Below are 16,533 nucleotides of genomic sequence, written 5' to 3'. Positions count from 1 at the left end.
TGACCATGCAAAGCCTCCACTCTATGGAAATCATCTCTCTGCTCTCAGACAAACAGAGACACTGAACCAACACTAATAGATACTGGATTTAAAACTATGTTGACTGTTTTAAAATAGAAGAAGATCAAATTAAAAATAATACTTCAAATTTTATACCAATGGAATATAGGTTTCTCTTCAATCTTGGAGGTAGATATATTGATCTTTGTAACTTTTACAAAAATTTCAATACTATTAGATATTTTAGATGTTAGATATTTTCCATAAATCTATCTAATAACTTAGTTTGTTTTGTTTTATATCATTGAAACTGAGCTTCTACAGAGAGTGTTTTTATGACTTTGCAGCAGCAGAAATTTTATCTCTTAAGTAGAAAATTGTTTGCTGAAAGTGCAGGAGGTTTTTGTACGGCCTCTCAATGAGTTTGTATCACTGTGGTACACTTTTGGTGGAGGAACCAAACTCATCGTTCACTGTGAGTATCACCATTTAATTTTATGAATTAAAATTACGTTTTAGTCTTCATGTGATCAAATGTTGTTATTTTTGCTAATGTTTTATATGTTTATTATAATTTGTTGTGACTTTTGTCAAAATATGTAAGATGTTACCATTAGGTCATCAGTTCATATGTGATCGATTTTAATGTATTTTAAACCGTTTACCAAATTATATGATTATTTGAAAACAAACATTACATCAGTTCTGTATTTTTTAATTAATTAGTGAAATATTGTTTTTAGACTTTAGTGGAGGATCCTAATTCTGAAATCACAAATATATCCTTATATTTAAAAATATTTAATGCATTAAAATCTGTTGCTGATGCTTGTAAAAAAATAAATAAAATGTAAAAATATTTGCTTTATTTTGAGCTTTTAAAGTTTCCAGTCTGTTAGTTTGATGCAGTAAAGAGGAAGTGAAACAAACAGATGGAAAATCTTTAACAGTGTTCAGCCATTTTGTTTCCATGAAGCAAATCTTTACAGAACCAACATATTTACAGTAAAATGTTGTTTTATTCACATTGATATTTCATGTTGCTCCTTTTATTCCTGACGAGTCGAGGTCAGAACATTTCAGCTCTGATGTGTTTTTCTCTGGAAGCTCCAGAAGATTTGAATAAAAAGCTGAAAGTGAAGTAAACATGGATGAATGAATCCAGCCTCTAAACCATCCGTCTCCTCAGTGTTATATTATAGTCCACTGTGATATGTGTGTGTCCTGACCAGCAGACGTTGATCTGCTCCTCGTGTCTCTGCTCTCCCCTCCAGCCGGCCCCGCGGTCCCACCCTCAGTCTCTCTGCTGCCCCCCTCCTCTGAGCAGCTCTCTGGGGGCTCGGCCACGCTGCTCTGCCTGCTGAGCGGCTACTCTCCTCAGGGAGCCCAGGTGAGCTGGGAGGTGGACGGCACGGCGGTGACAGATGGGGTCCTGAGCAGCTCGGAGGAGGAGAAGAGCGGACGCTACGGCAGCAGCAGCACCTTAAGCCTGAGCCAGGAGAAGTGGATGAAAGGAGAGCTGTACTCCTGCAGGGTGGCCCATCAGGGCCACAGCCAGGTCCAGAGCATCCGGAGGAGCCAGTGTGAGGGCCAGAGAGGCTGACTGAGGCCCAGAGCAGGAGCTCTTAGTGGGAGAGCAGCAGGAGAAACACCTGCTGCTCTCAGCAACAGGAGTCTGGATGAAGACAAACTAAAGCTTGTGTGACGCTCAACTAAACCGCTGAGAAATGTTCAACAACTTAGACTAATGTGTGAAGCTCAGCAGCTGGATGTGAGTGGGATTCATTTGCTGTGTGTTTTAATAAAGCTTGCTCTGATACATTATAATGGAGAGAGTTTCATTACTGTCATGACAAAGAAGAAGAAAGTTGATTTTATCAAGAGTGGCTCTTTAAATAATGGTCATTAAGGTCATTTAACAACATGGGAAATAAAAGCAGACAGTTTTACTTTTAAACACTGTTTGCAATATTTGAAATATATATTTATTACAAAATGTATAGATGTCTGCAGCTATGAAAATCATGTCGGTTCTGGATTGTTAATGTGAGAACAGACAATAATTTCTGACATTATAAATTATTCAAGATGAAAATTTTATTGAATATTAAAGATTTCATCGACATCTTTTATTTAAATATTAATTGCTTTAAAAAAATGGTTTTCAACTTTAGATTTAGTATCAGATGTTTCTCACTGAGTGAAATATGTTGCATTAAATTAATAAAGTCACACAGTGATTGTTCCTGTTATAGTTCAGGGAAATGACATGTTGATGATATGAATTTATCCCGACGCTTTAATGAATCAAACCAATATGCAATCAGTTTGATTACTGATGTTTAATAAATGTTTTGTTCACCTCAAACTCTATGCTGTACTAAGTAGTGTTTTTGTAACAATCAAATATATTAAATTTTCTATGAGACTTCACTCTCACGAGCTTTAAAATAATTTCTGATGAACATAAGTCATGTTAATGGGACATATTTTACTCTGAGTTTATTTAAAACTCACTTTAATGTTGATCTTTATTTTCAATAAATAAATACTTTGTTAGTTTCTTCCATTAGCACTACAGAGTGAACTTCACTGGACCGTATCCTTGTTCCAGTCTGCAGCAGAAACTCACAGCTGCTGCCAGTCTGTGGTCTGACTGAAGGAGGTTTTTGTACGACTATAAATCACTGTGTGAACACCGGGCCACTATGCACTCCCATACAGTAATAATCTCCAGCATCATCAGCCTGAACTCCACTGATTGTCAGTGTGAACTGAGGCTCTGATCCACTGCTGCTGAAATGACTGGGAGCAGATTGACGGCTGGTGATTTCATAAAATAACAGTTTGGGAGGCTGTCCAGGTTTCTGCTGGTACCAACTCAGATCTTCATCAACTCCTGCACTGGCTGAGCAGCTCAGAGAGACCGTCTCCCCCAACGCAGCTGACTTCACTGCTGGAGACTGAGTCACAGAGGGATTACCGTCTGATCCTGCAGGATGGAAACAGTAGAAAACATGTGACTGTGTTTCATCTGAGAACAAGTGAAAACAGAAGCTGGTCGTTCCTCACCTGGCAGCTGAAGCAGCAGCGTGATCAACAGTGGACTCAGAAACATCATAGCTGAGGAAAATCTGACCGTCAGACTGCAGAGGAGCTTCTCTGAGTTTCACTTTAAACTGATCCAGGAGCAGCGAAGCACAGCAATCATTCAAAGCAGCAAACAGTCAAACAGACACCTGGTGTGAGAGGAGATGAAAGGTGACTCAGACACAAAATAGGACAATTAAATATTATTTATTTATTATTTCAGTGCATTTTGTAGTTTTACTAATTATTTTACCTCGTTGCATAAACAAAATAAATTCTGTCCATCCTCAACTAGGAAAACGTTTTGGATCACTGTTTCTTTGAAAAGGTTTGCAGATTTATTCAAGTTTGATGATTTGAGATTTAGGTGTGACTCAGTCTGCTTTGGAGTGAAAGTCAGTGGATAAATGTGGTTCAGTTCACTAAGAAATAAAAAAATGCAACAACCTTGTTTATTAAAGGATTAAAAGATGTTCCTAACATGTAAAAAGATGTTTTCGGTAATAATTTTGCCTTAAGGAATCATTCAAGGGTCCACTAAAGGCCCCTGAACCTCCCTTTGGACACCCTGCCTTACCTTGTCAGTGATAGTTTGTGTTTCATGAAACATTTGAATCAATGCTGTGTAACGTGTATGCGAAAATCAGCCAGAACCCAAAACGCAGCCAAGACCAGAAATCAGATCAAAAGGTTTATTGCTAAATAAAGGGAAAAGGAGGGGGTTCCACAGGGGAGTGGTCACACTGGTGAGTGAGGAGGTGGAGGGCCAGAGGGGTCGGGAAGCCAGCTTGGAGAGGGAAGGGTGAAAGGGCAGAGGGGGGCCGCGGGTACTCAGGGAGGAACTAGATGACAGGGACAAAATCCACAAACCAGAAGCCAGTCGTTAACACAGTCCAGGGTCATGCACAGGGGTTTCTCAGGCAAAGTAATCCAATAGATGGCAATCAGGAGGTAAAGGTAAAGATTTACTGCAGAGCTTCAGGCCTTGTGAGGTTTCATCTCTGTGTTCAGTGGTCTGGATCAGAGTCGGTTCAGTTTATGCTCTAACAGCTCAGAGTGTCTGCAGTCTGACTGAGGGAGGTTTTTGTACGGCTATTAATCACTGTGTGAACACGTCGGCACTATTGACTACATGGATACTTTTACAGTAATAAACTGCTGCATCTTCAGCCTGAACTCCACTGATGGTCAAAGTGAAGTCAGAGCCGCTTCCACTGCCACTAAACCGAGATGGAGTTCCTGACTGGAGTTTTGTGACTTGATATATTAGATTTTTTGGAGGCTGTCCTGGTTTCTGCTGATACCAGAACATACAGTCAATGCTAAAACATTTTGCAACAGCTTGGTTTGTCTGACATTTCAGTCTAACAGTGGATCCTGGTGTAACCGTCTCCACTGCAGGTTGAGTCACAGTGATCTGAGCTCTGCATCCTGCAGACAAAAACAAATCCTTCATTTGTCAGCAGAAAGAAAGGAGAGAAAAGGCAGCAGCACATCATGGTAGAAATGTTGCTGAGTGAATGAACCTGTAAAGCAGCAGCAGGTCAGCGTCCAGATGAGGATGGTGATGAGGGTCATGGTGCTTGTTGCTTCTGCTGGCTTGACTGACAGATCTGAGTCCTGCAGTGTTGAACTCACAGGACTATAAACCTTCTCAGTTCACTGGAGGATCAGCTGACCATGCAAAGCCTCCACTCTATGGAAATCATCTCTCTGCTCTCAGACAAACAGAGACACTGAACCAACACTAATAGATACTGGATTTAAAACTCTCATCATCTTATTGGAAGAGAAGAAAATAAAACAGAAACAACATGAAGGATTTTCACTTCTTGGATTAAATTTAATTTCTCTTGGACATACAAGGATAATGTTCCTCTTTTACTAAAAGTTAGAGGTAAATATATATCAATGTAAGTTGATGTTTTTTAAGGTTTTTATTAATTAAATTATACTAAAAACTGTTTGTACATTGTAAACATGATGAAAGCTGCAAAGTTAAACAATGTTGCAATGCAGTAGAGGAGAGAAAGTAAATTTTACATTTAATTGGTGATTAAATGAAAATATTCTCAGAAATTATGAAGGAATTTAAGGCTGAATTAATGTTGGATGATTTGCAGATTAAATACAGTTTAAACTGTGATTTTTATCACTTTATAAACATCATTTCAGCAGCTAGATGTCTCCTGACAGTGCAGGAGGTTTTTGTACGGCCTCTCAATGAGTTTGTATCACTGTGGTACACTTTTGGTGGAGGAACCAAACTCATCGTTAACTGTAAGTACAGAAAGTTTTTTTTGTTGCAAAAGTAGCAGAATTTAATTTTTTAACTTTACTAATTCATTTTCCAGCAAAGTTTGTTCATTTTACTTGAATTCAAAATGTAAATGTGGATGTTTATAACTGAGCTTTACAGATGTTTGTGTTGCTCCACAACTGTAAAAATGTCTAAAACAAACAACCAGTAAAACTAATCAAGAGAAACAATAAAATGTACAGTTCATAGGTATTTTATAAATGTTTTGTATAGTTTAAGTTTTAATTTTTCTAACATCAAAACTAACATTTTACTTCTTTTCACTGTTTTTTGTCTTTTCTGGGTCATTTTACCTGTTAATTTAACATGTTTGTGATAATTTCTTCATTTTTAAACTTTAACCTGAATTGGTGTCAAACTGAACTAATATTTAGAGAGTAAACTCAGAGCAGCTTCGTGTTCATGGTTCATTTGTTTTCCATGTAGTTTAAAGGAAGTGAAAGAAACAGATGACGACGTTTGAACTGTTTCCACTTGAATGTTTGGTGTCTCAGTTTAACCAAGAGAAAATCATCTCAGCGATTGGTTATTCAGTCTGGTGTGATGAAGATGTGACGAGTAGTGATGAAGAGTGAAGCTCTGAGGCGTCTTCAGCATCCTTGGTTCTCATGGCTGCGTCTTTTCTCCCCCTCTCTCCTGCAGTGGGTGTGTTGCGGCCCACCCTGACCGTCCTGCCCCCCTCCAAAGAGCAGCAGCAGCAGAGCAGCGTCACACTGGTGTGTCTGGCCAGCGGGGGCTTCCCCTCCACCTGGAGTCTGGGCTGGAAGGTGGGGGGCAGCAGCAGGTCCTCAGGGGTGTCCAGCAGCCTGGAGGTGCTGGGGGGGGACGGCCGCTACAGCTGGAGCAGCACCCTGAGCCTCCCTGCAGACCAGTGGAGGAAGGCGGGCTCAGTGAGCTGTGAGGCCAATCAGAGTGGACAGAGTCCTGTCACTCAAACCCTGGAGCCTGACCGCTGCTCAGAGTAGAGCTGCAGCTTCATGGCTGGAACCATCATGGTGTCATGTTTTATTCACAAACATCACTTTTCATGTTTCATTCATCTTCCTTATGTTCTCTCATGTAACTTGGAGCAAATGGATTGTTTCAATAAAAGTGCAGATTTATGTCAATCACTGTCTTTGTATTTATTGTTGTGTTTCAACGTTCATGTTCTTGATCAAACGTCGTCTCATCTTCATTTCTGTAAAGTTTATAAAACGTTTTAGAAACCTGCACATGTAAAAGCCTTTAGATAAAAACTAAAGACTCTTTAGTGTTTGTGAGGCAAAACATAAGAAAACGTATTAATAATCCTTATTTATAAAACAAATTTCAACATCTGTGTTTATAAAATAATCTATAGTTGGTGATTTCATCCTTAGATATTTGATGGTTTTGCTTGGTAACTTCTGTGATGTGTTCACTGAACCAGTTCTCATCATTTCTCTGCACCTGCAGCCTTCAGTCAGAATGAAGGAGGTTTTTGTACGACTATAAATCACTGTGTGAACACGCCGCCACCATGGAAACCCAGACAGTAATAATCTCCAACATCTTCAGCCTGAAAACCACTGATGGTTAAAGTGTAATCAGAACCAGATCTACTGCCGCTGAATCTAGATGGAGTTCCTGAGAACCGACTTGAAGCCTGATATATAAGAAGTTTAGGAGGCTGTCCAGGTTTCTGCAGGTACCAACTGAGATCAGGACCAATATTAGAACTTCCTGTGGCGCTGATGGTCACAGTCGCTCCAACACTGACTGACTTTGATGGTTCAGACTGAGTCAGAAAATTATTGGCAGATGATGCTGAAAAGAGAAATGAGCAAAGTTAAAGGAAAACAATAATAAGTATGAGTTCAAAGAAAACTTGATAAATTTAAAAGTCAGTCTGACCCTGAGTGAGAAAACCCAACACAACCATCAGAGCTACTGGAGACGTCATCCTGATGCAGGTTTCAGGGTCGGAGCTCAAACACACTTTGGACTTTCTGCAGCAGAAGAACTTAAAGCTTGAGGAGCAGCGAAGCATCGAGATCATGCAAATCCACACCTGCTGAGATGAAACAGGAAACATAGAGATGATTCAGCCAACACTTCATCTAGTGACAATATTCAGTTTTTATTTCAACTGAAGATCAAATAAAGTATTTATTGATTCTTCATGTTGTCAGTTTTCTAATATTTCTATGTTCCCTAAATGTGATGTGTTATTAGCTAAAATACACAAAATCAGCAAATGTTTGACATAAAATGGATCCATACATTGAGCAACATAAGGTTTAAATCTTTGTAATGTTACCTGTATTCATGTTTCAATGATCCTCATTATGTTTCTTCTTGGTATGTCAAGGTTATCAACGTGACTTTGATCTATTTGGACCTATTATTTCAAAATGTGTTTATTATTTATAGTTAAATTTTACACCATAGGATGCAGAACCATTCTATATTTTCCTTTAAATCATATTTTTAATTAATGTTGATATTAAATGTAAAAAGAACAACAACCTGAACACACATTCTGAAGAATATTATAAATTTTGTTAGTTGAACAGCTGATCAAATTCACTTCATTGATGTTCTTCAATAACCACTAAATTAAATAGATTCTCATCATTTTCCTTCAAAAGGCACCAGGTTCAACCACATTACAACTTATATTTTAAAGTTTATATTTTAGGATGATACACTTGTAACTGATCGGCCATTCTAGTGTAGAAATGATATTTAATTAGAAGAAACTTGTCTAACTTTGTGTTTCTACATTCCTGGATATTTTCTTGTTTATCATAATTCAGACATTTTGCAACAACTTGATTTACAAAGGATAGAGACATTTTAGAAAGTGACCTTAATGTTTTGATAAAATTATTAAAAACGTGAACTGTTAATAAAAAGAAGATGGGATAGTCACTTATTTTTTATTTACAACTTTTGCACTCCAGAAAACAAAATAGAAAGATAAAAATAAAGAAGTAAAATAAAAACTGACTTTAATATTCTTGGATCTTAGAGGAAAACAGGTGAAAGGTTAACAACCCAAAACAATAACTCACATGTTTATTTGTGCAGACGTCATAAGGAAAAGGTTTTAAACCATCAGTTTTGCAGCTGTTCTGAAATGATGTTTATCTTCAGAGCAGTGATATATTTACAGGATGAAGAGATAAACAGAGGGAGCAAGTCTCTACTGGAATGACAGGAGGTAGAAAATGTGTTGATCTGTATCAGTGAAATCAGAAAGTTTTCTTTAAATGTAAAAATATTTGCAGATTTATTTACTGTGCCAGTAAAAATTATTTGTTAGAGTCAAGATGCTTTCTTTTGCTTTTTAAATTTGTGTCTTTATATCTTTTTCTTACATTTGAATCTTTTTAGATATGTTAGGGTTTCCAGTCGTCTCTGTGTTCAGTGGTCTGGATCAGAGTCTGTTCAGTTTCTGCTCTAACAGCTCAGAGTGTCTGCAGTCTGACTGAGGGAGGTTTTTGTACGGCTACTAATCACTGTGTGAACACGTAGGCACTATTTACTTCATGGATACTCTGACAGTAATAAATTGCTGCATCTTCAGCCTGAACTCCACTGATGGTCATCTCAGCTTTTGCTCCATCTCCTCTGCCAGAGAACCGAGAGGAAAACTCACTTGTAGGATTTTTCCCCAAGTTTATCACCAACTTTGGACTGTTTCCCGGTTTTTGTTGATACCAGTACGTTCTAAAGTCACCATCTGACCATTTGTATACACTTGGGTTTGTGTCACAGGTCACAGTGACTGTAGATCCAGGAGAAGATGTGATTAAGGCAGGCTGAGACACAGTTACTTGACTATTGGATCCTGTAAAAAAAATGTAATTAATTAATTAAATAATTAATTAATAACTAAAACATACAAAACAAACTTCCAACACTTAAGGGAAAATTTTCCATTTAAAATAAAATAATAAAACTGTTCAAATTATTTAAAAGCCTTTTTGGAGAAAAAAAATAAAGTGAAACAGGTCTGACCTGTAAAGCAGCAGCAGGTCAGCGTCCAGATGAGGATGGTGATGAGGGTCATGGTGCTTGTTGCTTCTGCTGGCTTGACTGACAGATCTGAGTCCTGCAGTGTTGAACTCACAGGACTATAAACCTTCTCAGTTCACTGGAGGATCAGCTGACCATGCAAAGCCTCCACTCTATGGAAATCATCTCTCTGCTCTCAGACAAACAGAGACACTGAACCAACACTAATAGATACTGGATTTAAAACTCTCATCATCTTATTTGAAGAGAAGAAAAAAAACAACAGAAACAACATGAAGGATTTTCACTTCTTGGATTAAATTTAAATTTCTCTTGGACATACAAGGATAATTTTCCTCTTTTACTAAAAGTTAGAGGTAAATATATTATATATCAATGTAAGTTGATGTTTTTATAAGGTTTTCATGAATTAAATTATACTAAAAACAGTTTTAACCTTGTAAACATAATGAAAGCTGCAAACTTAAACAATGTTGCAATGCAGTAGAGGAGAGAAAGTAAATTTTACTTTTCATTGGTGATAAAATGAAAATATTCTCAGAAATTATGAAGGAATTTAAAGCTGAATTAATGTTGGATGATTTGCAGATTAAATACAGTTTAAAATGTGATTTTTATCACTTTAAAAACATCATTTCAGCAGCTAGATGTCTCCTGACAGTGCAGGAGGTTTTTGTACGGCCTCTCAATGAGTTTGTATCACTGTGGTGGACTTTTGGTGGAGGAACCAAACTCATCGTTCACTGTGAGTATCACCATTTAATTTTTATATAAATAAAAAATTATTTTTACTCTTTATGTCATCAAACGTTATTATTTTTGTGAGCGCTTTATGTGTATTTTTTTATTTGTTTGACTTTGTTACCATTAGGTCAAATAGTTTATATGTAATAAATATTCATGTATTTTATACCGTTTACCAAATTATATGATTATTTGAAAACAAACATTACATCAGTTCTGTATTTTTTAATTAAATAGTGAAAAATTGTTTTTAGACTTTAGTGGAGGATCCTAATTCTGAAACCACAAATATATCCTTATATTTAAAAATATTTAATGCATTAAAATCTGTTGCCGATGCTTGTAAAAAAATCAATAAAATGTAAAAATATTTGCTTTATTTTGAGCTTTTAAAGTTTCCAGTCTGTTAGTTTGATGCAGTAAAGAGGAAGTGAAACAAACAGATGGAAAATCTTTAACTGTGTTCAGCCATTTTGTTTTCATGAAGCAAATCTTTACAGAACCAACATATTTACAGTAAAATGTTGTTTTATTCACATTGATATTTCATGTTGCTCCTTTTATTCCTGACGAGTCGAGGTCAGAACATTTCAGCTCTGATGTGTTTTTCTCTGGAAGCTCCAGAAGATTTGAATAAAAAGCTGAAAGTGAAGTAAACATGAATGAATGAATCCAGCCTCTAAACCATCCGTCTCCTCAGTGTTATTATATTATAGTCCACTGTGATATGTGTGTGTCCTGACCAGCAGACGTTGATCTGCTCCTCGTGTCTCTGCTCTCCCCTCCAGCCGGCCCCGCGGTCCCACCCTCAGTCTCTCTGCTGCCCCCCTCCTCTGAGCAGCTCTCTGGGGGCTCGGCCACGCTGCTCTGCCTGCTGAGCGGCTACTCTCCTCAGGGAGCCCAGGTGAGCTGGGAGGTGGACGGCACGGCGGTGACAGACGGGGTCCTGAGCAGCTCGGAGGAGGAGAAGAGCGGACGCTACGGCAGCAGCAGCACCTTAAGCCTGAGCCAGGAGAAGTGGATGAAAGGAGAGCTGTACTCCTGCAGGGTGGCCCATCAGGGCCACAGCCAGGTCCAGAGCATCCGGAGGAGCCAGTGTGAGAGCCAGAGAGGCTGAATGAGGCCCAGAGCAGGAGCTCTTAGTGGGAGAGCAGCAGGAGAAACACCTGCTGCTCTCAGCAACAGGAGTCTGGATGAAGACAAACTAAAGCTTGTGTGACGCTCAACTAAACCGCTGAGAAATGTTCAACAACTTAGACTAATGTGTGAAGCTCAGCAGCTGGATGTGAGTGGGATTCATTTGCTGTGTGTTTTAATAAAGCTTGCTCTGATACATTATAATGGAGAGAGTTTCATTACTGTCATGACAAAGAAGAAGAAAGTTGATTTTATCAAGAGTGGCTCTTTAAATAATGGTCATTAAGGTCATTTAACAACGTGGGAAATAAAAGCATATATATACAAAATGTATAGATGTCTGCAGCTATGAAAATCATGTCGGTTCTGGATTGTTCAGGTGAGAACAGACAATAATTTCTGACATTATAAATTATTCAAGATGAAAATTTTATTGAATATTAAAGATTTCATCAACATCTGTTATTTAAATATTAATTGCTTTAAAAAATGGTGTTCAACTTTAGATTTAGTATCAGATGTTTCTCACTGAGTGAAATATGTTGCATTAAATGAATAAAGTCACACAGTGATTGTTCCTGTTATGGTTCAGGGAAATGACATGTTGATGATATTAATTTATCCCAACACTTTAATTAATCAAACCAATATGCAATCAGTTTGATTACTGATGTTTAATAAATGTTTTGTTCACCTCAAACTCTATGCTGTACTAAGAAGTGTTTTTATAGCAATCAAATATATTAAATTTTCTATGAGACTTCACTCTCATGAGATGTAAAATAATTTCTGATGAACATAAGTCATGTTAATGGGACATATTTTACTCTGAGCTTATTTAAAACTCACTTTAATGTTGATCTTTATTTTCAATAAATAAATACTTTGTTAGTTTCTTCCATTAGCACTACAGAGTGAACTTCACTGGACCGTATCCATGTTCCAGTCTGCAGAAGAAACTCACAGCTGCTGCCAGTCTGTGGTCTGACTGAAGGAGGTTTTTGTACGACTATAAATCACTGTGTGAACACCGGGCCACTATGCACTCCCATACAGTAATAATCTCCAGCATCATCAGCCTGAACTCCACTGATTGTCAGTGTGAACTGAGGCTCTGATCCACTGCTGCTGAAATGACTGGGAGTATCAGATTGACGGCTGGTGATTTTATAAAATAACAGTTTGAGAGGCTGTCCAGGTTTCTCCAGGTACCAACTCAGATCTTCATCAACTCCTGCACTGGCTGAGCAGCTCAGAGAGACCGTCTCCCCCAACGCAGCTGACTTCACTGCTGGAGACTGAGTCACAGAGGGATTACCGTCTGATCCTGCAGGATGGAAACAGTAGAAAACATGTGACTGTGTTTCATCTGAGAACAAGTGAAAACAGAAGCTGGTCGTTCCTCACCTGGCAGCTGAAGCAGCAGCGTGATCAACAGTGGACTCAGAAACATCATAGCTGAGGAAAATCTGGCCGTCAGACTGCAGAGGAGCTTCTCTGAGTTTCACTTTAAACTGATCCAGGAGCAGCGAAGCACAGCAATCATTCAAAGCAGCAAACAGTCAAACAGACACCTGGTGTGAGAGGAGATGAAAGGTGACTCAGACGCAAAATAGGACAATTAAATATTATTTATTTATTATTTCAGCACATCTTGTAGTTTTACTAATTATTTTACGTCATTGCATGAACAAAATAAATTCTGTCCATCCTCAACTAAAGGAAAACGTTTTGGATCACTGTTTCTTTGAAAAGGTTTGGAGATTTATTCAAGTTTGATGATTTAATTGAGATTTAGGTGTGACTCAGTCTGCTTTGGAGTGAAAGTCACTGGATAAATGTGGTTCAGTTCACTAAGAAATAAAAAAAAAAATTCAACAACCTTGTTTATTAAAAGATTAAAAGATGAACCTAACATTTAAGAAGATGTTTTCAGTAATAATTTTGCAGTAAGGAATCATTCAAGGATCCACTAAAGGCCCCTGAACCTCCCTTTGGACACCCTGCCTTACCTTGTCAGTGATTGTTTGTGTTTCATGAAACATTTGAATCAATGCTGACGCTGTTTCTTTTACCAGAACACATTTACAAGAAAACAGTCGTTTTCCTGGTGAAACCTGAGAGGAAACCAATAAACTGTGCAGATAAATTCAACCTCATTTAGTTTTTGAACTTGATGGTGGAAACATTATGGAAATGTTGATGTTTCATTTAATTTGATTTATTTCATTTAATGAAAATTTTGCTGGTAATAAAAAGCTAAAGAAATAAAATATTGTGTTTTCTGAAAAAAAAAAAGAATACGGGTTTATAATGTTGCACACTAATCTGAAAATTTAATTATCAGATTGTCAGAAGTCAGAACCACTTCCATTGCCACTAAATATTAATGTGTGTTAATAAAGGACATTTTTTATTTTATTGTAAGAAACATTTCATATCAAACAGAAAATATGAATTGTAGTTAATGATAAAGATTTACTGCAGAGCTTCAGGCCTTGCTGAGGTTTCATCTCTGTGTTCAGTGGTCTGGATCAGAGTCTGTTCAGTTTCTGCTCTAACAGCTCAGAGTGTCTGCAGTCTGACTGAGGGAGGTTTTTGTACGGCTACTAATCACTGTGTGAACACTGGGCCACTATGGACACTCTTACAGTAATAAACTGCAGCATCTTCAGCCTGAACTCCACTGATGGTCAAAGTGAAGTCAGAGCCGCTTCCACTGCCACTAAACCGAGGTGGAGTTCCTGATTGAAGTGTGCTGACAGAGTGTATCAGGAGCTTTGGAGGCTGTCCTGGTTTCTGCTGATACCAGAACATACACTGACCATAAGAACATGATGCTACACTTGGGTTTGTCTGACATTTCAGTCTGACAGTGGATCCTGGTGTAACCGTCTCCACTGCAGGTTGAGTCACAGTGATCTGAGCTCTGCATCCTGCAGACAAAAACAAATCCTTCATTTGTCAGCAGAAAGAAAGGAGAGAAAAGGCAGCAGCACATCATGGTAGAAATGTTGCTGAGTGAATGAACCTGTAAAGCAGCAGCAGGTCAGCGTCCAGATGAGGATGGTGATGAGGGTCATGGTGCTTGTTGCTTCTGCTGGCTTGACTGACAGATCTGAGTCCTGCAGTGTTGAACTCACAGGACTATAAACCTTCTCAGTTCACTGGAGGATCAGCTGACCATGCAAAGCCTCCACTCTATGGAAATCATCTCTCTGCTCTCAGCACCAGACAAAGTGAAAAATCTTGTGACCAGAACTGAGGCATATGTACTTTTTAAAGTAATTTAACTGAGTTTTTGCGTTTTTTTAACCACTTATATTAAAAATAATGTATCCAACTGGATACTGTATCTGTTGCAGATTTTTCTTGTTTCTTTAGCTAAAAGCCAAAGTTGATTGAAGGTTGAAGGTTAAAAACTCTTAACCTTCCCATCATGTTGTTTTTAGTTTTATGTAAAGTGTGATACATTTATTTATAATCTTCCTATATTGATCCTCTTTAGTTGTTCTTAAAATGCCAAAATGTACTTTTTTGATCATATCAGTTAAATGTTGTATCTATTTTAAATTATTTATACATTCTTAATAATGATTACAAGATGCATATTTCTAGTAAAAATGGATGTGAAGCGATGTCTTTTTTCATATTTCTACTTCTAATGAATATCAATGTTATTTTTTGCAGGATAAAGAAAATAATTTGATGCATTAAATAAAATGAACAGAACATTAACTTGTTGCTGTGAGTCATGTTAAATAAGTCCTGAAGCTGTGTCTTTGCCACCGTATCTGGATAAAGTTGTTGCTTGTTTATTAATACAACTGTCTGCATAAAAACCACACAAAGAACAAAATCTACACTCTCTCATCTTGACCATCTTTTAGTATTTTTTGGGGGGTTAAATCAACTAAAAATATATTGTGTTTTCTTTTTCTCTTTTTTTTTGTTTGTTTTGGGGTTGGTTTTTTTTGTGAGATTGGAGATGCAATAGGGAATTACCGGTAAATGTGAATTTTTAGTTCATGAAAGAGGTTTATTTCCCATTCCTGTAAGTCAAAGCTCTGTGTGTGTTTGCATGTGTGTGTGAAACTGTTTCTGTAAGCAGTGGAGCGTCACGTCAGTCTCCTTCCGCCCAGATGTCGGATCTGAGGGAGGTTTTTGTACGGCTTTGTAACACTGTGTGCACAGGTCTGGGTATGCACCCATACAGTAATAATCTCCAGCATCATCAGCCTGAACTCCTCTGATTGTCAGAGTGAACTGAGGCTCTGATCCACTGCTGCTGAAATGACTGGGAGCAGATTGACGTCTGGTGATTTTATAAAATAACAGTTTGGGAGGCTGTCCAGGTTTCTGCTGGTACCAACTCAGATCATCATCAACTCCTGCACTGGCTGAGCAGCTCAGAGAGACCGTCTCCCCCAACGCAGCTGACTTCACTGCTGGAGACTGAGTCACAGAGGGATTTGCTGCCAATCCTGTTAAATAAAATTTAACTTAATGAAAACCTTTAACACAGAACATCCGTCATTAAATGCATCTTCCCCAATTTCCTTGCTCACCTTGAAACTGGATTGCCAGCATAGGCAGCAAAATCAGAGCCATCTTCATTGTGGATGTATGCAGCAAGTAAATAATGTGCTGTAAAACTGACCACACAGCTTAGCGCTTTAATAAAGCCTGATGTTCAGGGAAGCGCAGCAGATATTCAAATTACTACATGGGTGAATGCAGAGCAGCACATCTGGAACCGAATGAGAAGTATCAGACAGTGGACAGATGCTGCCCTCTTGTGTTGACATGAAGGGAACATGATTCAAATAAGATGCATTTACATAATCCATCTAAATTTACTCTTTAAGGATGAGTTTCTCTAAATTTATGAAAGATAAGATAAAGCCAAGGAATATGCTAAATTAAATTAAAAATAAAAATGCTGTTTTACTCTAAATTTGATCAGGAAGTTAGTGATGTAAAGCCAGCTCTCTCTTGCATGTTTCTTAAAAGATGAGCTGCTGCCTTTTGAACCATTTTGATCATGAAGGGTTAGCAGTAGAGGCTAGTGTTTATGAAAAACAGTGTTTTCTTACTTCCTTTCTCTTTCTTCAAGATTCAGTAACACATGATTCTAACATAACTGGTTCCAAAGATCTCTGCTGTGTCTTCATTCCAGCTTTACAAGCTTGACTCCGTTCATACTTCAGTTTTACTGACATGAGACAATACAGGTG

General features: G+C 38.0%; 1 long non-coding RNA gene and 2 gene segments (V, D, J or C); all 3 read left to right on the top strand.

The window, feature by feature from the left end:
• The first annotated feature begins 39 nt into the window (after nt 1–39).
• On the top strand, nt 40–1,827 carry LOC148152792 (Ig lambda chain C region-like). The segment is given in 2 exon segments: nt 40–189; nt 1,275–1,827. Coding segments are annotated over 2 exon segments (360 nt in total).
• A 2,818-nt stretch (nt 1,828–4,645) lies between these two features.
• LOC148152791 (immunoglobulin lambda constant 1-like) lies at nt 4,646–6,519 on the top strand. The segment is given in 4 exon segments: nt 4,646–4,669; nt 4,957–4,987; nt 5,266–5,370; nt 6,053–6,519. Coding segments are annotated over 4 exon segments (483 nt in total).
• Nucleotides 6,520–9,396: 2,877 nt separating this feature from the next.
• On the top strand, nt 9,397–10,980 carry LOC148152790 (uncharacterized). Its single transcript, XR_015761915.1, has 3 exons — nt 9,397–9,771; nt 10,056–10,160; nt 10,948–10,980. It is a non-coding gene; the product is annotated as an uncharacterized LOC148152790 (long non-coding RNA).
• Nucleotides 10,981–16,533: the final 5,553 nt, after the last annotated feature.

The sequence above is a fragment of the Poecilia mexicana genome, unplaced genomic scaffold (genome assembly GCF_051168715.1).
Source record: "Poecilia mexicana isolate PSO_F unplaced genomic scaffold, ASM5116871v1 scaffold_22, whole genome shotgun sequence".
In the NCBI taxonomy this organism is placed as follows: Eukaryota; Metazoa; Chordata; class Actinopteri; order Cyprinodontiformes; family Poeciliidae; genus Poecilia; species Poecilia mexicana.
This window is presented reverse-complemented; position numbering and strand designations above follow the sequence as displayed.